This window comes from Psammomys obesus, unplaced genomic scaffold (genome assembly GCF_907164565.1).
Source record: "Psammomys obesus unplaced genomic scaffold, mPsaObe1.curated_primary_1811, whole genome shotgun sequence".
Lineage (NCBI taxonomy): Eukaryota > Metazoa > Chordata > Mammalia > Rodentia > Muridae > Psammomys > Psammomys obesus.
Window position 1 is genome coordinate 12,916,172 of NW_026586173.1, and position 25,286 is coordinate 12,941,457.

General features: G+C 40.4%; 1 protein-coding gene across 2 annotated transcripts in view; it reads left to right on the forward strand.

Annotated features, from left to right (window-relative positions):
- Window positions 1-18,978, forward strand: part of Anln (anillin, actin binding protein) — a 53,424-nt gene extending 34,446 nt beyond the window's left edge. For both annotated transcript variants that reach the window (XM_055601461.1, XM_055601462.1), the window contains exons 18-24: window positions 221-259; window positions 593-614; window positions 2,493-2,605; window positions 13,594-13,680; window positions 14,474-14,581; window positions 16,449-16,621; window positions 17,789-18,978. In XM_055601461.1, coding sequence (XP_055457436.1) covers window positions 221-259; window positions 593-614; window positions 2,493-2,605; window positions 13,594-13,680; window positions 14,474-14,581; window positions 16,449-16,621; window positions 17,789-17,912 — 666 coding nt within the window. In that variant the 3' untranslated portion in view covers window positions 17,913-18,978. The remainder of the gene's footprint in view (window positions 1-220; window positions 260-592; window positions 615-2,492; window positions 2,606-13,593; window positions 13,681-14,473; window positions 14,582-16,448; window positions 16,622-17,788) is intronic.
- The last annotated feature ends 6,308 nt before the right edge of the window (window positions 18,979-25,286 follow it).

Sequence of the window (25,286 nt, forward strand, 5' to 3'; positions counted from 1 at the left end):
TTTTTAAATCTTCTAACTTGTTGTTGGGTGGAAAGGAAGAAAACTTAAAAAAAAAAAAATCTGTCTCTACTTGGAAATAGGATGGCAGTATTTAAAAAGCCTTGGTAAAGAGATTGTATATGGTCTGTTTATGTTCAGCAGTTATTTTCTATGAGAGGAAGTTTTAAGTTCTGGATTACAATATTTATTAGAAAATATGGTAAGCTCTTTCCTTTTCCAGGCTATTACTCCAAAGAGACTCCTCACGTCTATAACTTCAGTAAGTAGAATTTTTCTAAAAATTGAATTCTTTTGATGAATCTACATCTTCAATAAAGCTAAAAATTGGCTGACCAGCTTTAAACTGTTAATACTATAAAAGTCTTTAAAATGCACTGGTGAGTCCCACTGCTTGAGCGGTAGTAACAGGGGGATTATAAGTCCACTCTGGACTGCATAGTAAGACTTGATCAAAATAAATGAAGATACTTTAGTTATTGATACTTATATGGGAAGAAATGCTTTCTCAAATGTAGTCCTTATAGTGTGAAAAGTTTGTACTTTAAATTTAAATCAAAGAAATAATGTGTTTTCTTCTCCCCCTTTCTCTTAGAAAAGCAGCCTTCATTCTTCAGGTGAGTGGTCCTTCTTTTAACTTTACTGTTTGAAGCTGTAGAGAGATTAAATTCATCTGTTGCATGCCCTTATAAGTATATTCATCTGTACACACATAGATACACATGCCTTGCTGATTTGCTTTGCTTGGTTTATACACATTATATACACAGTACTGATTTGCTTTGGGAAAATATTTTTTAAGATTTCAAAAAAACTTTTTTTATGTGTGTTGTAATAAAAATGAGGTGTTAGGCTATATAATGTTTATTATATTATTATTATTAGCTTTATAATTATTGTGGTGATATTATTTAACCTACTATCACAAATTTTAAGACACAAACACCTGCTATATTTTATAATCGCCTTATTTACCTTGGGCCAGGCAGATATTTCTATCTACACTATCTCAATAACCTCACCATCCATCTCCCAGTCCCTATCCAATGCCATCCACCTTAACCATCCTTCTCTGGACTACCTTCCATCCATAATCTTATAAATACTTACTTATATTTTCATCTTGGTGTTTTCTCCATCCACATCATCCTCAGAGTCCTTCCTCCCAGCCATGTGGTTTCTTCCCCTCTCTTCCTGTCCATCTCTCTCCCATGGTTCTCTTGAACCTGAAGCCTGGGAACTTAAACCCCATTCTGCCCTGCCCAGGTATAGATTGTTTAATCAACCAGTCAGGTATAATGTCTTAGGCAGGTTTACACAAGGATAGGTGTATCCAGGCAGTAACCAAATTTTGAGGACCAATAACTAACATCAATATATAAGCATCAGACTAACCCCCAACATATGTGTTTTGTATTTTGTGTGTGTGTTTCTGTGTCTTGTGTCTGTGCCTGATGTGTTTGTTGCTTGAAATCAGAAGAGGGCTACAATCTTAAAAAAAAAAAAAAAAAAAAAAAAAAAAACAACTTAATTAGCTTATATCACTGCCTAACAAGGCTGCTCAGACTACATGCTATTCTCAGCAGTAATAAGTGTTACTTTAAAAAGTCTATGTAGAAAATACTTTACTTTCCTTCATATTTAAAGTAGAAGTGAGATGGTACGTGGCTGAGCAAGGTAGAGACTTTTGTATTTAGGCCTTAAGCTCTGCGTTTGATCCTGGATCCCATAAGATGGCAGAATATAAGTGACTCGCCAATCTGTCCTCTTGATCTTCATGCATGTTCACGTGTACACACGTGTGTACACACACACACACATACAAAGTAAAACTGGAGGACACTGAGCACAGTTCCTCGTACTTGTGATCTCACTGCTTGAAAGGCTGAAGAAGAGGGTTGCTGTGCTGTCCAGGGTATTCTGGGCTGTTGGGTGAGTTGAAGGCCTGCCTGGCTGAAGGGATGAATCCCTGTCTCCAAAGACAAAAACCAAACAGAGGGGATAAAAAGGACAATGGGGGGGTGGATTGTCGTGGCCGTTTGAGGTCATTCATGTGGAGGGTGAGAAGTCACTGCATGTTGGGTGGTGTCTTAGTTGCTGTTCTGCTGCTATGAAGAGACACCGTGACCAAAGCACTCCTCAGAAAAGAAAGCATTTACTTGGGGGCTTGCTTCAGTTTCAGAGGATGGGTCCATGACTGGCAGGAACCAGACAGGCAGTAGCTGAGAGCTTTCTGCTGTGATCCACAGGCAGCAGGCAGAGGGTGGGGAAGGAAAGAGAGGGGAAGAGATTGAGACTGGGTGTGGCATGGGCTTTTGAAAGCTCAAAGCCCTCCTAGTGACACGCCTCCAGTGAGGACTCCAGCTGGGCAACACTTGTAATGGTTCCCAAATGCTTTAGCAACTGGGGACTAAGCATTGGAGCATATAACCCCATGTGGCCATTTCCATTCAGACTTCCACACCTAGGGAACTCTGCTTCCTGTTTCTCTACAGTTCTGGCCAGTCCAGGAGGTCTCAGTGCTGTGCGCACCAGCAACTTCACCCTTGTTGGATCTCACAAGCTGTCCTTATCTTCCGTTGGAGAAACTAAGTTTGCTTTGGACAAGGTAACTCAATTGTATTATACTTTCAAACAGTCCATGGAAATTCCAAAGTGCTTTCACATGTTTAAGATATACATGGCTGAGATATACATTCGTAGAATTGTACATTTTAACAGATAGGATATACGTAAGTGATACTGTGTCGGGAGTGTTTTGTCTTTTGATACTATAGTTAAGACTTCAGGTTTGTGCCTTCAGGTTTGTGCTGGCTTCTGTGCCAGTTCTGACTGAGGTACTGTGTCTTGCATTTAGATGTCATTTATATTTTAAAACAATTCAGTATGTTAGGATTGAGGCTTTTATATTTGATAGGACAGGGTCTTGCTGTGTCACTGAGACGATCCTGAAACTTGCTACATAACTAGGCTAGCCTTGAACTGTCTTGGTCCTCCTGCCTCAGCCTTTCATTGCTGGGATTATAGGCATGTGCTAGCCACATTTCCTCCCCCCCCCCCCCCCCCCAAGACAGGGGGTTTCTCTGCATAGCCTTGGCTATCCTGGATTCAGTCTGTAGGCTGGCCTCGAACTCACAGCAATCCCCCTATCTCTGCCTCCTGAGTGCTGGCATTAAAGGTACTCACCACCATGCCTGGCTTTAGCCACACCTTTTTAATTTAAGGGGTTTCTTTCTCATAATCCCATACTTAATTTCCAAATTTAATGCTTCAAGCTTCAGATCTGCATTTTATTGATTTCAAGTGCTTTTCAACATAGTGTGAAATAAATAAGCATTTAAGTATCTAGTGAGACCACGGGAGGGAGAGAACTGGAGGTGAACTTCCTTAGGTTGACTCCTGATACATTATAAAGTGGTTGGTGGGTGGGTTTTTAAATACTTAATTTAAAAGTTTTTATTGGCGTGTAGTAATTTCCATATTTTTAACACATGTACACAGTATGTACTGATCCAGTCGGAATAATTAGACTTTATTTTTTTTTATTTCTTATTGCTTAGAACCCTTGAACTATAATCCTCTCACTGTGATGTGAACACTAGAATTTATTCATTCTAATTGATGGTGAATTGTTTTTTTCCTGATTTTTTTTTTTTTTGAGTTGAAGTCCCATATAGCCCAGACTATACTCAATCTTGTTCTGTATAGCTGAGGCTGAACTCTTGATCTTCATGTATTTACACATGATTTGCTGAAACTACTAGCATGTGTTATTGTCCTTGACTGTGTTTGAGTTCTTAGTTGATCTTGAGCCTCCCTCCCTCCTCTCCATCCCTTTTCCTGTTTTCCCTCTCCACCTCTAGTAATGACTACTGACGTTCAGACTGACTTGTAAAAACATCTTGCACATGTGGAGAGAACATGCGGTCTTTGGAGTTTTTGTGTTATTGTTAGAGAAGCCTGTAGTGAGAAGAGAGGGGAACTGCGTGAAACGGAGGCTTGGTTTCCATCCTTTGCTCAGCTCTAGCCACACTGGAGGCTGCTCTCAGGGCTTGTGATCAGCACTAAGCTAGTAAGCACGTGACGTGATGTGCTGCTCAGCTCTCTTTTCAGTTCTCAGGGATCCTATTTCCCCAGAGAGAATGTTAGATCAATACGAGCCACTTGACTTTAAAACAATGAAAATATTTCTTTTGCTTGATAAACAAAGTTCTGGCTGTGTTTAAATTTTGACAGGAAAAATGTACTTTAACATGCTAATATCTAAAGTTGTATGTAAGTGTTATTTAGTAATTCAAGTAGTCTTAACACATTAAGTGATTATGGGTCTTTTTTTTCTTTTCTTTTTTCTTTTTTGTTTATTTTAGATAAATTTTGATGTAAGAGAGCAGGAGCTACTGGGCTATTTGTTCCAAGAAAAGGTTGCTTTATTTTCTTTACTTAAAATTATTGTGCTTAAGAAATCATTTTCTGTGTTATTTCTTAATCATCATGTTATATTAAAACCACTGGTTAAGTATATATCCTAGTGAATAAATTGAAGTTAATAATTTAAAAACCTAATGTTTTTTTAAAAACAGTAACCAATCTTTGACTTTTGGTCTGTGTATATTTGTTTCACTAACCACACTCATATACTTTTGGTTTGTTGGAATAACAATATATTTGTAGAGGCAAAAAAAAAAAAAATTAAGTTATTCTTTGGGTTCTTAACATATGGGCACCCTTTTCTCTACTTTCATAATTCTTTGAAGATTTTTAACTTTTTTTTCATTGCTTTGGAATTTTTTCTCTATACTTTCATTTTGTGATTTTTTTTTTTTTTAAAAGATGGGCTTTCATTTATCCTTGGCTGTCTTCAAACTTACTATGTAGCCAAAGGTGACCTTCAACTTCTGATTCTCTTTAGCTTCTAAGTACTGGGATCACAGCCATTAGTCTTCGTGGCTGGATTATTGGATGCTGGGGATCAAATTCAGGGCTTCATTCACCCTACCAACTGAGCTACATTCCCAGCCCACACTTACAAAAAGTGTTTAATCTATATTCACTTTCATATTGATTTTTTTGAGTACTAATTAGAACAGAAAATTAATCGCAAAAATTGTTCCGTGTTTGACTTTTCATATATTAAAAGAGCTGTTGGCATGGTATTTTAGGATTGGTTTACGGTATGAGCTGTTTTGGCTGCATGTGCACCCTGTGTGTGCCTGGTTCCCGCAGGGGCCGGAAAGAGGGGGTCAGAGCCCTACAGCCACAAGCAATACATTTCCACGTTACCTGAGCTGATACCTAATTTAAAAGCTGGATCCTGGAACTTGGGTGAATCTCAATCAGTTGCAGACTTAAACCCTTAATTTCAGAATGAAATCCAGAGCTTTATGCTTTAGTGGGAAAAGGACATTTCCAAAGCTAAACTGACTTGGAAGAACTTCTTAGGTATATATGTAGAGAGGTTTCCATTAGCAAATGCAAATATCACTTAAAATGTTTTTAGGGAAAACAATAATGAAACAAGTTAGAATTACAGGATTTTGAAGTTAGGCATTATTTTCTTTAGACAAGGTCTTACTATGTAGCTCCAGCTGGCTGAGAGTCGAGTTCTCTGTAGACACAACTGGCCTTGAACTCATAGTGACCCACCTGCCTCTTCCTCCCAAGTGCAGGGATCAAAGGCATGTGCCAAGACACCTGCCTAACGGAGCATTCTGTTCTCTCTAAAGAAATCTAGTTTATGCATTTTGGCCTGTGTAATTATGTCTCCCTTTCACTCTAAAATATGCTGGTGGATGGTGAGTTGCATTGTTCATTCATCCATGTAGGTTACAGTTTAAATCTCTTTAACAGTAATCAGTCAGTGAGATGTCTGAGAAAGACGTATTAAGGCAGGAGCGTTTTTCATCCTGTGTGTTAGTAAGGATGATTTAACCTATTTTGGTTGGCTTGTTTGTTTGTTTGTTTTTTAAGACAGGGTTTCTCTGTGTAGCCCTGGCTGTCCTGGAACTCGCTCAGTAGACCAGGGCAGCCTCAAAGTCACAGAGATCCAGCTGCCTTTGCTTCATGAATGCTGGGATTAAAGGCATGCATCACTACTGCCCAGCTCTTTGTAAATTTTTCAGTCTTTCTTATGAATGAATATTTTTATCCTAGATAGTAACTCTGTTTTAACTTGAGAAAATATCAACCTCCTACACTTAGTAGGAGGAATGCAGTTTCAGTGTTAGATGTTTGATTTTTGTTTTGTTTTCTGAGAGAGAAAGAGAGAGAGTTATGTATGGGGTACAGGGAAACAAAATGAAGGACATGTACATGGTAGCCCTTATTTTTTTGTGTATTGGTGTTTTGCCTGTATGTATGTCTGTGTGAGGATGTCAGATATCCCGGAACTGGAGTCACAGACAGTTGTGAGCTGTCACGTGGGTGCTGAGAATTGAACCGTCGTCTAGAAGAGCAGCCAGTGCTTTTAACCCCTGAGCCATCTCTCCAGCCCCTGTTTAAGTTTGTGTTGTCTGATGTTAACATGTCAGATGGGCTTGTGTCATTGGTGCTCATGCTTTGTGTGTCCTTACTCCGTGTCCACGTGCTTCAAGTGCATGTCTTAGGTACAGCCTGTCTCATGTTTGTTACCTAGTCTGACAGATTCTCTCTGCTGTTGTTTTTCTTTTTTCTTTTCACTGAGCTGTTCATTTACTTTTAATGTCATACAAATATGGGTAAATTACAGCCCACAGTCAGTCATCAAAGAACTTCAGAACATTTACTCTTTTTTTCAGGGATTATTCATTCACAGATTGGGCCATCATGATATATCTTACATACTGCACTATCATGTACTCCTTGTGGGGATCAATTAGATGCTCCCCGCCATGTTCTCCTTTTTCAGTGATGCATGCATTGCAAAGGGCCTCCTTGATCTGCAGACATGAACAGCCAGGCAACCTGCAATTCAGTGAGTTCAGGCCTCAGGTGGGGTGGGGCAGGGATTGCAACTGCCAGAGCTTGGCACCTTTTGCTCAGAAAGCAGAGACAGTGCCCAGGAGAGCTAAGCCCCAGCCTTGGCCAGCCTGAGCCTTCCCTTTCGTTCCTACTTCAACAGTCTGTTTCTGCTTGTAAGATTTATTTTGGCCAGGTGAGGTGGCGCCTGCCTGTAATCCCAGCACTGGGGAGGCAGAGGCAGGGGATGGATCTCTGAGTTGGAGGCCAGCCTGGTCCAGTGCAGCCAAGGCCACACACAGAAACCCTGTCTAAGAAAAAAAAAAAAAAAAAAAAGACTTGTTTTGTTTAGTTGGTTGGTTGGCGGTTTTGTTTGTTTGCTTTTTGTTTTATTTTGTTGTGGTTGTTTTTGAGACACGGTTTCTCTACGTCACAGACCTGGATGTCCTGGAGTTTTGCTTTACAGAGATCCACCTGCCTCTGCCTCCAGAGTGCTGAGATTAAAGGTGTGGGTTCCCACACCCAGCAAGAGTCTTTTTTTTTTTTTTTTTTTTAATTTAAAAATTTTTACTGTGTAACTTCATCTGGTCTGGAACTCACTATGTAGCTCAGGTTGGCCTCATACTTGGCGTTCTTCTGTCTCAGCTCCCAGAGTGTTTAAAGTTGAGCTTTGGCCTTTGGGTAGTTTGGTTCCGTTTTTCTCTCAGATGCCTTGAGACTGAGCTGGGCCCTCTGGTCTCTGCAGCCAGCATTTGCTCATTGGTAGAGAAGCCCGCAGCCCCACCACTGGCAGTCCTGCAGCTCTGCTGGAGCCTTACCTCAGGGGAGTAAAGTGGTCCTAGCAGAGGCGTGCATCTCATGGGGACTTCCTGCTTCCTGCCTGCAGCTTTCCTCTTGGCCCAAAGACCAGGCGATGTTTTTAAACATCCGTTTCTTTTATTTTGAGATTATAATATAATTACATAATTTCTCACTTCAAACTCTTCCATATACTCATTCTTGCTCTCTTCCAAATTCATGGCCTTTCAATGGGCAGCCATGTTGGTGAGACTTCTGACATTCCTAAGAGACACATCTTACCGCAAACTCTGTGATCCTCTGGTTTTTATGGTCTTTCTGCTCTCTCTTCTGCAGTGTTCCCTGAGCCTTACATGGGGAAGTTGGGTTGTAGCTGAATCTCTTGGGAAAAGGACTCCACAACTCTAGAATCCTGGCAACTAATTATACAAATCTCTCAAACACAGTAGGATCCATTTGGTAAACAGAATTTGGGAATAATTTCTGGGCATATATTTGTTCCTGATTAGTGTCAGCCGTGGTCAAGAGTAGCCACTACATGGTGAGTAATGGGATGTGGTTAGCATCCAGGCACATCCAGAGACCAACCCGTGTTTCTGCTGGACTTCAGCGCTGGCTGTGTGGTTATGACTAAGCCCATTTCTGTCTTCTGTCGGGCTCATTTACTTTCCATATGGACTCCATAGTTTTGGAATCTGAGCTAAAGTAAAAATGGCACAAACATCGAATGGGTATTATGAACTGAGCTCTGTTTTAGGCATGTTTTTGTTTGTTTGTTTTGTTTTGTTTTGTTTTTTCTGAGTGTATGTCCTACAGGGTAATTATTGTCAGGGCCTTTGTTCTCCTGAGGGCAAAATTGTGTGTGTAGGTAAGTGTTGCTAGTAGGCATAGAGGCCAATAAGCTTTAGTTTCCCTCTACTTCAGGAACAGAAATTAGCAAGGGAGAAAATAAGTTATTTATATCTGGGGAAGATAGCCTTTCCTATGGCAGCGTTAAAATTGTATAGAAAAGGATGAACCTAAAACCAGGAAACGTGCATATGTTAATTTGTGAGCTGAATTTTCCGTAATCCCTTTGAGGAGGCAGCCCACTCTAGTGCCAGGGGCTAACTAGCCTTTGCCTCCACGAGCTTGACGGTCATGGGGAAATTTTAGTTCTTTTGAGTCCGTTGTTTGGGAGTCTGTTTCAGTGGTGTTTGGGTGTGTTGTATGACCTGCTTCTTAAAATATTCTGATAATCATATTCTGATAATCTCATCATAAATTGAAAATTCACCTAAGATACCTAAAGCAGCTGCACAGTTTATCCTTCCCTTCCATAAGCAAGGTCAGAGCACCTACGTCAGCCTGGGTTTGGACAGATTCATCTGACTAAACTAGATCCTATTTTATAGTAAAGTAATGGATAATTCATGGAGTTTGTTGAAGTTTTAAAAATATTTATTGTTAGTTTATGTACATTGGTGTTTGACTGCATGTATGTCTATGTGAGGGTGTTTGATCCCCTGGAACAGGAGTTACAGACAGTTGGGAGCTGCCATGTGGGTGCTGGGAGTTGAACCCGGGTCCTCTGAAAGAGTAGTCAGTACTCTTAACCACTGAGCCATCTCTCCAGCCCCCTTGTTGAATTTTTTAATCAGTAAAAATTGGCTAAGGCCATGAGATGCTCTAAAGTAATGCTGCCTCTATGTGGCTGGTACAGAGCTGTGGCGGCCAATGCCATCCAGCACTCTTTAGCCTGGGAAAAAGAAAAATTCAAAGTACAGTTTCTGCTGAGGGCATGTTTGCTTATTGCATAGTGAATTTCTTCCCTTTAAAACAAACATGTTTTTCCTGTGGTAAATGATGTACATGAAAGCTAATCTACAGCAATAGAAAATGCCCACAGTTCCTGGAGAGTGACAAAGGAGGAAACCTGGAGTAATAAGAATGTCTGTGACTGTGGCCATGCTTTGTATACACAAAAGAGCCATAAACGTTTTATTCAAGGGCAGGTAAGAGGGCTTAGTATATAAAGCACTGGCTACACAGCCTTAGGGTCACGGGAACCCATGCAAAGGTAGGAGGAGGGACAAACTCCATCAGGTTGTCCTGACTTCCACAAGTGCGCTCTGCACACACATACACAAATAAAAGTTATTATATAAAATGGTCAGGATGGTAAGCCAAATAAACCACTTTTAAGTTCAGTTAAATGTTAAGACCTTGAGGCAAAATTGAGTTTTGATAAGTGTACACTTATTCTTGATTAGCAAACACCATCACAGTGAACAGCATTTGTATCACGTGCTTATACTCAGTCCCAACCACATAGACAACTGTCCTCTCTTCTGTCATCATACATTAGTTTTGCTCATTATTAAACTTTCCTTAAATGAAATCATGTGTATTCTTTTGAATCTAACCTTTTTTTGTGCAACATGATGTGTTTTGAGTTTCTTTTTCATGTTATGTATTAGGAGTTCATTGTTTCTAAAGTGATAAGCTGGGAGTGGTAGCTTATATCTTTAATCTCAGTACTTGAGATAGAGGCAAGTGTATCTTTCAGTTTGAGTCCCTGTCTTGAGGAAAAACAGAAAAGGGGAAAAAAAAAACAACAACAACAGCAAAACCCTCCACACATACATACATACATACATACAGATCAGTAAATAAAAAGTGATTCATTGAGATAGAATTCATTCAACAAAAGTAGAAATTTTGAGCTGTGCACTCAAGAGGCAGAGGCAGGCAGATCTCTGAGTTCGAGGCCAGCCTGGTCTACAAAGTGATTTTAGGACAGCCAAGTGTACACAGAGAAACCCTGTCTTGAAAAAAAAAATAGAAATTTTGAAGCGAACAGTTTGGTGGCACTTAATACATTCATGGTCTTGAACAACCATCATCTTTATTTCCAAGACAAAGCTATGTCTCCAAAAGTGAGGTCTTTTCCTTGCCTATGGCATTTAAGTGGTTTCTGTCTTTTTGGCTTGCTTCTGTGGGTATATGTTCATGTAATTTGTATGAGTGCCTGTTTTGGCTGTTGGGGGCTTATCTTCGGAAACATGGCTGGAGAGTCACATTGATAATTTGGCTTATCCTAATAAAGATCTGGCAAACTTTTTCACGTAACTTAGAACGTTGGGTATACCTACCGATGAAAGAGGTTCCGCTTCCTCAGCTTCTCTTTCTAAGACTTAACCGTCCCAGGAGCTGTGAAGTGGCTCACTGTTTTGAGACAGGCTCTACCCTCACATTTGAGACACTCCTCCTTCTATGATGTAAGTCTGAGCCCCATGACCACCTTTCTTGTGAATTTGATTTGCATTACATTTTGTTTCTTGGCTCTTTTGCCGTTGAGTTCTTTGTCTTTTCTAGCACTACACATTTAATCATTTTGATTGACACGTTTCTGTTTCTCAGTTATTGTGAGTAATGCAGATATGACTTTGAGAACCAATTCCTTTGCTTCAAACTAAGAAAAGTAATTATAGCATCATGATAGTCTTTTTTTTTTTAATTACATTTATTTGCTTTGTGTGCTTTTTCATGTCATATGTAGCAATTCTATGTAAGTCAGAGAACAGTCTTCCTCTCTTTGGGTCCTGGGGATCAAACTCAGGTTGTCAGGCTTGGTGCCAAACACTTTTTGGGTTTGTTTTTATTTGTTTTTGTGTTTGTGTGTGGGGGGGTTGTTGGTGTTTTGAGACAAAGCCTCAAGTAGCCATGCTTGCCTTGAATTTGCTATGTATCTGAGGATGGTCTTGAGTTCTGTGTCCTGCCTGTCTCCACTTCCCCACTGCTTGGATTATACTTGGGCCACCACTCTTGTCTATAATTGTGCCAATTTGTGTGTGTGTGATTTCATTTTTTTTTTAAAGATTTATTTATTATGTATACAGTATTTTGCCTTGCATAAATGCTTGCTCATCAGAAGAGGGCAGCAGATCTCATTTTAGACGGTTGTGAGCCACCATGTTGTTGTTGAGAATTGAACTCAGGACCTCTGGAAGAACAGCCAGTGCTCTTAACCACTGAGCCACCTCTCCAGCCCCACTGTTTTTAAAAGTTTTTATTAACATACACTATTATAACATATTAGTGCGTTTTCGTTTCTTCTTTTTATACATGCATATATTTTGATCACATTTACTCCAGAAACATTAGCACCTTCTGTGGCTTCACCACTAAGGAAATATCTTTCCCTCCCCAATCAACTGTTAATCTGCCTGTAAGTCTTCATGGAGAGGTGGGTCTGGGAGCTCCTTCCTTCCCCTTCCAAGACAGAATGTTGACAGGCTAATCTCGTGGAGATCCTGTACAGGTAATGCCCACTGTTCAGTTCAAGAGTAGATGGCCGTGCCATGACCCTGAAGTAGATGGCTGTGCCATGACCCCTGAAGTAGATGGCTATGCCATGACCCTGAAGTTAGCACATCCCATGTCACTGCCCCTTCCTCTGTCACATTATCATCCCCCACCTCCACTCAGCAGTCATTTATTTTCTGTATTTTGATCAGGGACTCAGTAATTCTTAATTTTTGAGGGACTTCTGTTCTGAAAGGTTTTTAATTTTGATGAAGCTTATTCTTGTGTTACTTGTGATTTTTAGATCATATCTGAATATTTATTGCTAAATGTATGATCATGAAATTTTACTTGTATGTTTTCTTCTAAGATATTTTTTGTGATATTGGCTCTCATTAAGTCATTATCTATTCTGGGTTAACCGTTATTTATGGCGTGAAGTCGAAGTCTATCTGTCCTTCCTTAGTTTTCTTGTCAGTTTGACAGGAGCTAGAATTATTTGAGATTATGAACTCAAATTGAGAAAATACTTCCAAGATTGGCTTGTGGGCAAGGCTATAGAGCATTTTCTTGATTGATGTGGGAGGGCCCAGCTTACTGTGTGCAGTGGCATTACTAGGCAGATGGTCCTGGGGGCATAAGATAGCAGCCTGTGCAAGCCAGCCATCAGCACTCCTCCACGGTTCCTGCCTCCAGGTACCTGCCCTGACTTTACTCAGTGATGGACTGACTGAAAGTGTAAGACAAAATAGCCCTTTCCTCTCCAAGTTGCTTTTGGTCATGGTGTTTTAGCACTACGATGGGAACTCAATGAAGACAACAGCCTTAGTCTTTTGCATGTGAAAGTTTCCTCAATACCTCTTCTTCAAGACTGCTCTGTTTCTTAGAACAGTTTTTAAAAATTTAGCAGTAAAAACGCAACAAATAATTGAGCGTCAGTATTTGGGCTTATTTCTGGTCTCTGTCTTTCAGTCCTGCAGACAGGCAGGGCCTTGTGCGTGTTGCACGGCCACATCTTCAGCCTTCCCCGGCTCTCAGTTCCATCCATTTGCCTGTTGTCTATCCCTAGCCTGCTAGCATACTATTTTCATTATTTGCACTTTTAGTTAATTTGTGAAACTGGGAAGTTTGATTCATCCAGGTGTTCTTTTTGATTGTTTTGATTATTTGCAGTTCTTTGCAATTTCATTTAGATTTAAGGATTGGCTTTCCCTCTTTGTGTTCATTTTTCTTTACTGATAAGTAATGTTGCATTATAGGAATGTAAACGTCCAGTCTGTCCAGACTCCTCCTGAGCATCTTCTCCTCTGATAAAGGAGTGGGCTCAGCCGTCTTATTCTTAAATCTCTTTTCTTTTCTCACATTCATTTGGAACTTGGGCCTTTTATTTCTGTAAAATTCTACCTTGAATGTATTTGCTCTTTAAAGAGTACCTGCTGCTAAGAAACCAGTGGACCTTTTATACTTTGGCTTTAGAATGTGGTGTATTTTCAGGGAATAGTATTCTCTGTACATTGTTTATCAAGAAAGTCACACTTTGAAACAATTTTACAAATAATTCCCCCCTTTTCTTCACAGGTACCTTTCTTATCTCCTTTGGAAGGTCACATCTGTTTAAAAATAAGCTGTCAAGTGAATTCAAGTGTTGAGGAGAAAGGTTTTCTAGTGAGTACCATCTTCTGTTCTTTGTTACCCTTTCTTCTGCTTTCCTAAAGCCTGTGGGTCTCATCACCTTTGGGTGTCACATGACCTTTTCACAGGGTGAGTGAGAACGAAGGCAGGGGCATGCTCAGCTTCACCTGCCTTGTGCAGGTTTGGGGGCTGATAGTGCTGAGAGAGTAAACCTGTTTCTCTCTTTGACACTTGAAATGGAAGTAGTGGGTTTCTTGCAACATTTTATTGTAAAAAATGGCGCCACTTAGAAATTTTGGCATCATTCTACAAAGAGTATATATTGGCCATCTCAATTTTGTCGTTACTCTAGTGTTTTTTGTTTGATTGTTTTTAAGACAGTCTCTCTCATTTAGCTCTAGACACCCTGAAATTTGCTTTGTAGCTCTGGTTGGCCTTGAAGACACAGTGATCACCGGCCTCTGCCTCGCTGTTAAAGGCTTGGGGCTTGATCTAGACAGTCCTCTAGGCATTTTTGAGAGGGACAATCAGACTTTCATTAGTGAAGTAAAAGACAAGATAAAATAATGCAAATATATTTTCATATAAAAACATCACAGCATGTGGAAACTTTTTCTGAAGTTTCTTATGTTATCCATGTGGTGCACACCTTAATCCCAGCACTGTGAGGCAGAAGTAGGAAGATCTCTGTGAGTTCAAGGCCAGGCTGATTTACATAGTAAGTTCCAGGAGAGGCAGGGCAGCTACTCAGAGGAAACCCTGTCTCAAAGCAAACAAACAAAAGTTTCTATTATCATCTAATATCAGTGTTTCAATTAACTTCCAGACCATATTTGAAGATGTTAGTGGCTTTGGTGCCTGGCATCGAAGATGGTGTGTTCTCTCTGGAAACTGTATCTCTTACTGGACATACCCAGATGATGAGAGGCGAAAGGTAATTGACACAGCCCTAGTCTGTGGTGAAAGTCCTGCTGCGCTTTTGTGGTGCTTCATGAATGCATGTCCCCTGTGTCCTCGCCTTAGATTCCCTTCTGTATGCACTAACAAATAACAATAACTGTTCATGTTTTGGTTGTGTACCCCTTCTATAGCTAAAAATATATAGTAGTAATCACATAGTCTCCTGAATCATGTCCCTTGCTTCCCAGCTTGTGCTGGAGCCTGAGCCCGCAGCCTTGTGTTCAGAACACTTGCTGGGCAAGGCTGGTACTACCTACCCACACCCTCAGACCCTTAGGAGTTCATTCGTCTTTTCAAACAAAACGCTTTTGTAATATCTGTCTTAAAGCGATAGACATGCCTGTAACGTTTTTAATAGTAACTAAATAGCATTACATTATAGTCATTAAAATTAGTAATTTTTTTAAAAAGATTTATTTTTGTATGTGTTTGTCTTTCTGGATCTAGATTACTTCACTCAGTATATTTTCTTGTTTCATCTATTTGTCTGAAAATCGCATTATTTCATTTTCTTTACAGCTGAATATTATTTCATCCTTTGAATGTACCCCGTTTCCTAACTGTTGTGAATTACAGCTGAATATTATTTCATCCTTTGTATGTTCCCCATTTCCTAACTGTTGTGAATTGAGCAACAATGAACATGGCTTAGCAAGTATCTATGGATAGGATTTTAAGTACATTGGGCATAAGCCAAGGATTGATGTAGCTGGGACTTGAGCCTGACATATTTCAGCTATCATAGTATCTCTAGCTTCATCCTGTTCATCCTTCACAAATCAGTTTGTTGTTAAAAGCAGAAGAACCCATCGTGTGTGTATGTCATAGTTTTTAATTAATTCATATTTTGAAGGACTCTGGTATTTTTTCTGTATTGTAACTATTGTAAATAATCCTACAATGATGTCTCTTTGACATACTGATTTTATTTCTAGAGCAATTCCACTCACTTCTCTAATGGGATCATATGGTAATTCTATTTAAAAAAAATTGAGTTGCTGGGCACAGTGGCATTTGCCTGTAATTCCAGCACCCAGGGAGGCAGAGGCAGGTGGATCTCTTTGAATTCAAGGACAGACTGGACTATAGAGTGAGTCCAGGGTAATTAAGGCCACACAGAGAAACCCTGTCTCTATAAAACAAAACAAACAAAAATTGAGGAACCTTCTGTTGTCTAAAGTGAGTTTATCTATATTGGTTGCTTTTATTTCTTCCTGGTTTTTCTATCTATCTATATTTTTAAAATGATTTACAGTGTTTGGATCTATATGTAGTGTATGTGTGAGTGCATGTTCAAATGTGGCTACAGGTATGTGTGCGTGCGTGTGTGTGCGTGTGTGTGTGTGTGTGTGCACGTGTGTACATATGCTTACATAGTCATAACATGGAAGACACGGGGTTTTCTTAGAGGTTTACATGAGCATGTACCCAAACTTGATGGGCCAGATTAGTCCTCTGCCTGTTCCTGGCTTGTGTTCCCTGGTGTTTGAATAGTAGCTGTCCGCTATCAAGTAGAGGAAAGGGGGCACTTATCCCTGTTCTTTAAGTGGGTGTGTGTGCAGCCCGATACTGGTAAGAGGTCCTGGGGCTCTACTAGTTTGCTAAGGACACCCTTCAGAGAGTGATGTGTGCATGACCTAAGCCAAGAGAAGGCCCAGGGTGCTGAGCTAGTTTCTGTGCTTGGCTCCTTCATGCTTATCTGTTTCCTGGTTGTTAAATATTAAATTTTAAGCTGATGGCTTTTAAACTTTAATTTATAAACTTAAACACTGCTTAATACTTACTGACTTAAATAACCTTGCTTGTTTTCTACTAATACTTTTTACATTTTAATTTTAAAGACTCCCATAGGAAGGATAAACCTGGCCAATTGTATCAGTCATCAAATAGAACCAGCCAATAGAGAATTTTGTGCAAGACGCAACACTCTGGAGTTAATTACTGTCCGACCACAAAGAGAAGACGACCGAGAGACTCTTGTGAGCCAATGCAGGGACACGCTCTGTGTCACCAAGTATGTACTGGTTCCCTGCTTATTTCTGCCAGCTAAGTGATGGCCAGCTTTGTTCTTAGGCATGTGGAAAACATCAGTGATAGTCCTCAACACTGAAAAATGTAAAGTCCTGGTGAGAAAACAGAACAGTAAAAAAGCAACCTAAACAACTGACTGAATTTAATTAAGAAAGTGTATTATTTAGGCTGACTCTCAGCCGCACATGGCTGTTCTCCAGGCTGTTAGCTGGTAATCTTTGGGTTTAGCTTCCAGATTTCATGTGAAGTTGAGAACTCAAGCATGTCTCTCCATTAAGAAACCAAGAAATTGATTAGATTACTTACAAAATCCATTTAATTCTAGTCTGCAGATTTCTGGGGGAGAGTTAACAAACTAAACTCTTGGAAACGTCATCTTAAGTACAAGATGCCCAAGTTTATCACTAAGTATAAACATTGTGGCCAAAAGCAACCTGAGGAAGGTGTTTGTTTGGCTTTTACTTCTGAGACACGGTCTATCGCTGAGGGCAGTCAGGGCAGGAACCGAAACAGGTCCTGAAGCCATGGAGGAACGCTGCTTACCAACTTGCTCCTCATGGCTTGCTCAGCCTGCTTGCTTAAACCCAGGACCACCTGCCGAGTGGTAGTGCCAGCCATAATGGGCTAGGCCCACCCACACCAATCTTTAATCAAGAAAATGCCCCGCAGTGTTACCTTCAGGCCAATCTGGTGAAGACTTTTTTTTTTTTCAATTGGGGTTCCCTTTTCCCAGATGACTCTAGTTTATGTCATGTCATCAAAAATACTACCCCACACAAATGCCCAAGAGAAGCTTGAAGACAGTCTTCAATGAGCAGGTTCTGATTAGGGATGGAGATGAGAATGTGACACAGTCTTTATTCATCAGGTTGTTTCTTTATTTAGATATGGGGATGTGTAGAAGTCATTCAATGAGACCTGAGATTCCTTCTCAGAAAACAAAAGGAAACACTTAAGAAACTCTTAGTGTGAGTGACGATTAGTTAACGAAACCAGAGAGGCACTTCCTGCATGGCTCTTGGTTAGCATCCTTTAGAAGTTAGGCAGCAAGTCTTGGTTTGTTCAGGGATTTATGTTTTCCTGGCAAAGGTGTCGGGGGTGCGGGGCATGGAATGGTGGGAGGAGAGCTGACCTCTCTTTGTCCTTACAGGAACTGGCTCTCTGCAGATACTAAAGAAGAGCGGGATCTCTGGATGCAGAAACTTAACCAGGTCATTGTTGATATTCGCCTCTGGCAGCCTGATGCTTGCTACAAGCCTGTCGGAAAGCCTTAAACTGAGGCAGCTCCCATACCGTGGAGAGGCTTGCTAGCTGTGTCAAAAGCTGTCTTAAGAAGACACTGTTAAAAGCACCAGATTTGCGAATTGTGTTTTATGCTTTAAATATAAAAGGGTTTGTGCAAATATTCACTACATATTGTGCAGTATTTATATTTTTTCTATGTAAAACTTCACGCAGTTTCTCTTGCATTCATAAGTGTTTGTTAAACACTTATGTTTAACAAACATAAGTGTTTAACAAACACTTATGATGTTCATGATAATTGATTTTGCTAAATCTAAAGCTAAGAGTCAGTTAATTCATGGCAAAACATATCTATTGTAATCAAGTTCTGAGTTGTCTTTTGGAGCTGTGGGTTTTGAGGTATTAAGGTCTCCTGGAGATAACAAACAGAAACATCTAGTTTGAGTTCTGCTCCAGCTTCGGTGGCTTTTTTAAAAAGTTGTGGTCATTGATGGCTCTTAATATGGCTTGTGGCTGGAGTACTGAATGCAGAGATTGGAAAAGACAAACAAAAGCTTGCTAGTTTAATATGAACTTGAGGCTGCTTTCTGAAGAGACGTGGATGTGGTGACACTATGTGGCATTTGGGGCTAAAATATTTTATATAGAAGCATTAAGAGTCACATGGCTTGCTTTCACTCCGTTTCTATGGATGCCGTGTGGTGCACATTTCCACAGTAATGGGCTTTAGTAAATAGTCATTTTGCCATATAGCTTAGAGATTTCTCATTGACCTATTATTTTTCTCTTATAATAAGAACAAATGTAAACTGAAGAATATTTACATAAGATTTACAATTTTACCAAGCTGCTGTGGACTATTACTTTGCTTGCCAAAGTTCTTATCTGTTTTTTTTTCTTGTCCATATATGACAATTTCTAGAAATCTGTTTTGAGATCACTGAAAAAATAGTAAGCCATGTATTACCTTTAAAAGCCCAATACCTTCTTGCAACTTAGAATTATTTAAATTCATGGCTTTAATTTTTAAATAGAGTTTGAATTTCTTCTGTATTAATTATTGATGTTTTCATTTATAAACACTAAATTCTATCACATGCCATTATATTTCTTACTCATTTAAATGTAGTTTTTCTTATGTATATTATAAAAATATTTTACGACCTCCTTCATAAATAAATAATTTAAATTGTCCAAAGAATCAGCTATTTAAGAATTGCTGTGTATGATATGATCGCTGTGTATGCCTTAGTTGTGCTTAGGACAGTGTTGGCAGTGCCCCGTGTGCATTTTCACCTCTGGCCTGGGCTTTGACTGCTCTGGGTTCTTGTTGAGTGAGCAGGCGTGTGAAGGGCCATCGCTGAGTGTGGTGGTTCTCCATGCCCAGTGCTTAGTGGACACTGAGTGAGCAGCAGTGAGAACAGGGGCAAGTTGACTGGGTGGTTCGTAGACCAAGGGGAGGCTCGCCTTTACCTTCAAGGAGCCATCTGAGAGTGGCACAAAACTCAAGAGCACAAACAAGTTAAATGAAATGCCTTTTTTTGTTCTCAGACTACTTTTTTCATTTCTTAGTTACATATATGTATATCACAAATATATAGTTTTTCGTATGTAAGTGTTCCATACATACTATTTGTTATAATATAAAAAAAAAGACCACATCTTAAAGGTCATCTCATTTTAGTGTGTGTGTGTGTGTGTGTGTGTGTGTGTGATTTTATATATAAAGTTTAAGGTATGTGTTGGTTACTTTTCATAGTTAATGAAACAATCTAGAATCACCTTAATAGGGAGTCTTCCTAAGAGATTGTCTAGGTGAGGTTGGCCTGTGTGCATTTCTGTGGGGACATCATTTATTTGTGTGTGTGTGTGTGTACATATGGATGTATGTGGATCCTCTGCAGCTGTAGTTACAGGCAGGTGTGAGCTGCCACGCATGGGTGCTGAGAATCAAATTTGGGTCACATGCAAGAACAGTGAGCATTCTTAACTACCGAGCCAGCTCTGTAGCCCCACGAGTGTGGTTCTTAACTCGGATTAATTCAAGTGGAGAGACCCACCCTGAATGAGGGCCAGCACCATTTCATGTCCTGGGCTCTGGGCTGAATAAGAAAAAGCTGAGCTGTGGCATGCAAGCTTTATTTCATTGTTTTTGTTCTTGACTGACTGGCTTCTTCAAGTTCTTCAAGCCACCTTGGCTTCCTGGCAGTGATGGACTGTAACTGGGATTGTGATCACACAAACTCTTTCTTGCTGGGGTTGCCTCTGTCGGTGTCTTATCACAGCGACAGGAAACAAAATCAAAACAAGGTGATTGTGGAACGTAAGTTGGAAACACCAACAGACGGAGAATATGACCGATGATTCACTGTTCTGCCAGAGGGGCTTTGTGAAGCCCTCCAACACATAAGAGCATTCTGGAAGTATAATATGGAAAGAGAAGGTATAAAAAACAAAAAACACTGTTCTTCAGATGAAGCATGAAGTCTGGAAGACAAAAAAGTACTTTAAGGTCCTGACTAAAGTGCCAAGGAAGACTGATGGGAAGAACTCCCCACAGCAGCCAACTAAATAAATGGTCAGACAAAAGGCTGTTACAGTGACAGCCACAGAGGGAAAATTGATTGATTTGATTGCATTACTAAGATACATTTCTGGGAAGTAGTGGAAAGGTAACAAGATTTAATAACAAATGTGTGTGTTTGTGTACAGATGTGAAAGAGGCCATGTATGAAAATATAATGAAACTCATTATGTATATGTTAACATATGCTAATAATATATTTTAAAACTCTTTTCTTATAAATATCTGTAGATAAAGGTAAACACAAAAGGTGAATATGCATGATATAATAAAAGACTGTGCAAACTATAAAATACTATCATTGAGCATCTATCATGTATTGGGGTTATCCTTGTGTTACATGTATAATTATTTCATGTGTATAATTAAATGAACATTAGCACTAAACTAACATTTCTGGGATAACATTGCATGTTACAAGCATATGTAAGCCTTGTGTCCTGTTCCAGAATCCATGTTTCACTATTACACTGTGATAGTTCTCTAATTATTGAGTAAAAGAAAATTTAACCTGGGTAAATAATATTAGTGATAAGTGCACATTCACGAACAAAAATCTAAATGTCCAACAAATGTAAAAGTAATAAATTAACAGAAAAATACAAATGTAAGATGGCCATTAGTTAGTTATAAACTCTGACCCTCTTGGTGAGGATAGAAATTAATACAGCTGTCCTGATAAGAGCCGCTTAAGGTAACTGGTTTTGATAACTCTGAAAGAGAAAGTGGTAAAATAACCTGAGAATCCATAAAGATAAAAACTCAAAATTTTTATCAAGCTTGAAAACATAAGAAATCAGGGCATACAGAATGCTGCGTAGGTCCACATGCATACCAGTTTGGAAAAACTTCCAGGACATCTTGGGGAAAATCAGGATGCACTGTCAACATGAGAGTACAGCATACAGGCACACTGACAACATGGAAGTATGGAGGACCCACCTCAGTCTTCACAGGGGAAGGGCTGGGGTTCGCTTAGATAATCAGCCTGTCCATCCTGGTTATATTTTCATTGTATTGAGGATTTTTTATTGGATATTTTGTACATGGACTTGGGAAAACTTAGAGTGAAAAACTGAGTGAGTAGTAAGCCAAGTGCAGACCCTGCTGCGGGGCTGTGAGGGGAGGATCCAGCTAAAGTTCCCTGGGCAAACACTGAAGGAAGGATAATTTTGGAAGCAGAAATGGCTGTTGTTACAGGACTTGACAGAGAAACTTGAAAATACCGATACAGGATAAACACGGGATGGAGGGTGAAGGTGGAGGCAGGGCGAAGAACAGGCTTAAGAAAAAAGTGGAGTCCAAAACCCAGAGGCCGCCCTTTCTTGAGAACTGGGTACCCAAACTTAACAGCCAGGCAGGGGTGGACTGCTCTGCAGGCCATTCCCTTCAGGGTCCAAGAAATGGTGGAAACCACCTCAAAGCAGGGCAATTGCAGTGTGGGAAAATTGCACAAATGCAAAGTCCGGCATGACCAACTTTAGCTGGTAAGGAGGCTGCAAAGGCCTCTAGGGGAGAGATCGCTAGTCCTTAACCGAATGTGTCCTCTCAAGAGGCGCTCTTCAGTTTGATATCTGAATTTCTCATCAATCTGAGTGCGGTGCTGCTGAGGCAGGGAGACCACGAGTTAGAGGACACCTGAGGTACAGAACAAGCCTCTGTCAGAAAGTTAATAAGGATTTTACCCCTTACAGAACAACTTAGCAGGCTGAAATTCCATCATTCTAATATTTAAATGTTACAGTTTTTGATCAAATTAAAAGAATCTAAGTACAGTCGCGATTTGATTGCCCCAGAATCTTCTTAAAAATACATGAACGGGCTTCCTCCGGCCTCCAGCTCTCACTTCCTTCTTGCGCCCAGAGCTGCCGACCCCAGGTCCCCCCACCATCACTTCCGGTGGGGTCCAGAAGCAGGAGGAGGCACTGCCAGTGACGTCCAGCGATGTCATCACTGCCCTGATGTGCCCATCCTCATGGCCTGAGCACCTGAGAGCCCAGCCTGTGAAAGAGGGCTTCCCATGCCCGGTGTGGCTGGGTTTGGTTAGGGAGTCTTAGGCTTCTGGAGTGAGCACTGTCAGCCCAGATGAGAAAAGTTCACTGAAACAATATATGTATATTCATACACCGACATGTGTTATAGTTTGTTGTTTTAGTTAATACGAGTCCTCGGGACTTTTTCAGACATCCATATTGCTCCTTTACTCGCCTCCATCTTCTGTATTACCCGCTCTCCCTAAAGCACCCTCTTCCCACTCCATCAGATCACTTTTACCCTATCATTCCCCTTCATCCTTCTCCCATCTTTTCTGTATTTACCTCCTCCCTGCTACCCAAGAAGCCCCCCCCTTACCTGCCCCATGATTAGATTACTTGTACCCTGCTAGTTACCCTCTCTATTGTTCCCCAACACCCCTCTCCTGGCAGTGGTTCCATTTTATTTTTCTGGTTCTGCAGTCACTCCAAGCTGTAGGCTCACATCTGAAGATCTGGATATAGGAGCCTCTGATAAGAGAACACGTGATGCTTGTATTTCTGGGGCTGGATTACCTCACTCAACATCTTTTCTGGTCCCATCCATTTATCTGCAAAGTTGGTGATTTTACTTTTCTTTACAGCTGAATAGTCTTCTGCGGTGTGTACGCACCACATTTTCAATATTCATTCTTCAGCTGAAGGACACTTGGGATGTTTCCACATCCTATCTATTGTGAACAGAGCAGCAATGAACATGGCCGAACAAGTATCTAAGTAAAATGTCAAGTCCTTTGCGCATATCCCCAGGAGTGGTTTAAGTGGATCATATGGAAAATTTATGTTTAGCCTTTTGAGAATTCTTCCGTACTGATTTCCAGAGTGCCTGCGCCAGTTTGCAGCCCCACCAACAGTGAATGAGGGTTCACTTCTCCCCACACCTCCCCATCATCCCTTCCAGCATTTGTTGTCGGTTGTTCTGTTGCTCTTCACCACTTGGCTGGTTTTGTTTTGTTTTAGTTCTTTGTATATTGTGGATGTTAACTCTCCATCGGCTGTAGAGCTAACAAGGGTTCCCTCCCATCCTGTGGACTCCTCCTTTACCCAGATGGTTGGGTTCCTTGTTTGTTTGGGATTTGTTTTTAGCTGTGCCAGAGACTTGTAGCTTCGTAAAGGCCCACTTGTCGACTGTTGGCCTTCATTCTTGGGCAAATGGAGTTCTGTTCAGAAGGTTATTTATTACACCCGTGTCATACAGTGTGCTGCCCACGGTTCTAGCTGTGCCAGTGCTCCAGGCTTAGGTCTTTGCTAACTTGGAGTTAGTTTTGGGGCAAGGTGATAAATGTGTCTAATTTCATTCTTCTACACATAGATGTCCACTTTTCCGAGCACCATTTGTTGGAGATGCCTTCTTTTTTCAGAGAGTGTTTTTGGCATCTTTGGTAAACATTAAATAAGTGAAGTTACACATACATGTTTGGTCTTTGATTTTGCTCCATCGGTCTACATTTCTGTTTTAATTGTTTTTTATTAGTGTGGATCTCTAATATATCTTATGATCTGGAATTGTAACTCCTCCATCATTGTTCTTTTTGTCAAGAATTATTTATGATGATCTGAGGTCTGTTGTATTTCCATATGAATTTTAGGATAGTTTCTTTTTCTGCCAAGAATGAGATGGAGATTTTGATTGGGATTGCATTGAATGTAGCTTTTGGTACAATAGTTATTTTCAGTGTTAATTCTACCAATCCATGAGCATAGAATGGCTTTCTGCTTGTTAGTTTTTCTCTATCTCTTCAGGGGTTTCAAGTTTTCATTGTAGGGATCCTCCACTTCCTTGGTTAGGTTTTATTTTTAGATGTTTGCTTTTCTTTGAACCTGTTTTGAAGGGAGTGTGTCCATGATCTTCTCTGTGTGTTTGTTGTTGCTGAATAGAAAAGCTGCTGATTTGTGAAAGGTGATTCTGCATCCTGTCACATTGCTGAATTTATCCTTCTGAGAAGTTTTCTAGTAGAATTTTGGGGATGTCTAATTATGTCATCTTCAAGTAGGGATACTTTTGTATCCTTTTAATTTTCTTCTGCTACCTCATTGCTCCATCTAGGACTTTGAGCACAATGTGGAAAAAGTGGAGAGAATGACATCCCAGTGCTCACTTTAAGCTCTTGTTCACTTATGATGACGTTGGCTTCACCCACACTTAAGTGCATGTTTGTTTGATTTTTAAAGATTAACTTGCTAGAGCGGTTTTATCGTCATATAAAACTAAGTGGAGAGAACAGAGGACTCCCATGTGCCTCTGCTCCTGCACATGCTCAGCCTCCCTACTGCAGGAATCTCCTACCGGCGTGGAGCAGTTATGAAGATCCGTGTACCTAATGGCACACCATCATCACTCAGCAGTGTTAGGATGTAAGGTGGTTCTCACACCCATTCCATTTTGTTTTAGAAAGGGTGTTACAATTCAGCCCAGGCTGAACTTGGAGTTGCAGTCTTCCTGTCTTTGCACCTCAAGTGCTAGGATTATAAACAAGTTTCTTCTAACCTGTACAGATAATTTTTAATTTTATTTTATTTATATATTTATTATTACAATTTATTCACTTTGTATCCCCACTGCAGCCTCCTCCCTTCTCTCCTCCCAGTCCCACCCTTTCTCCATTTTCTCCCCCTATGCCCCTCCTCTAGTCCACTGATAGGGGAGGACTTCCTCCCCTTCTATCTGACCCTAACTTATCAGGTGTCATCAAGGCTAGCTGCATCATCTTCCTCTGTGATTTGGCAAGGCTGCCCCCCCCCCAGGGGGAAGGTGATCAGAGAGACTGCCACTGAGCTCGTGTCAG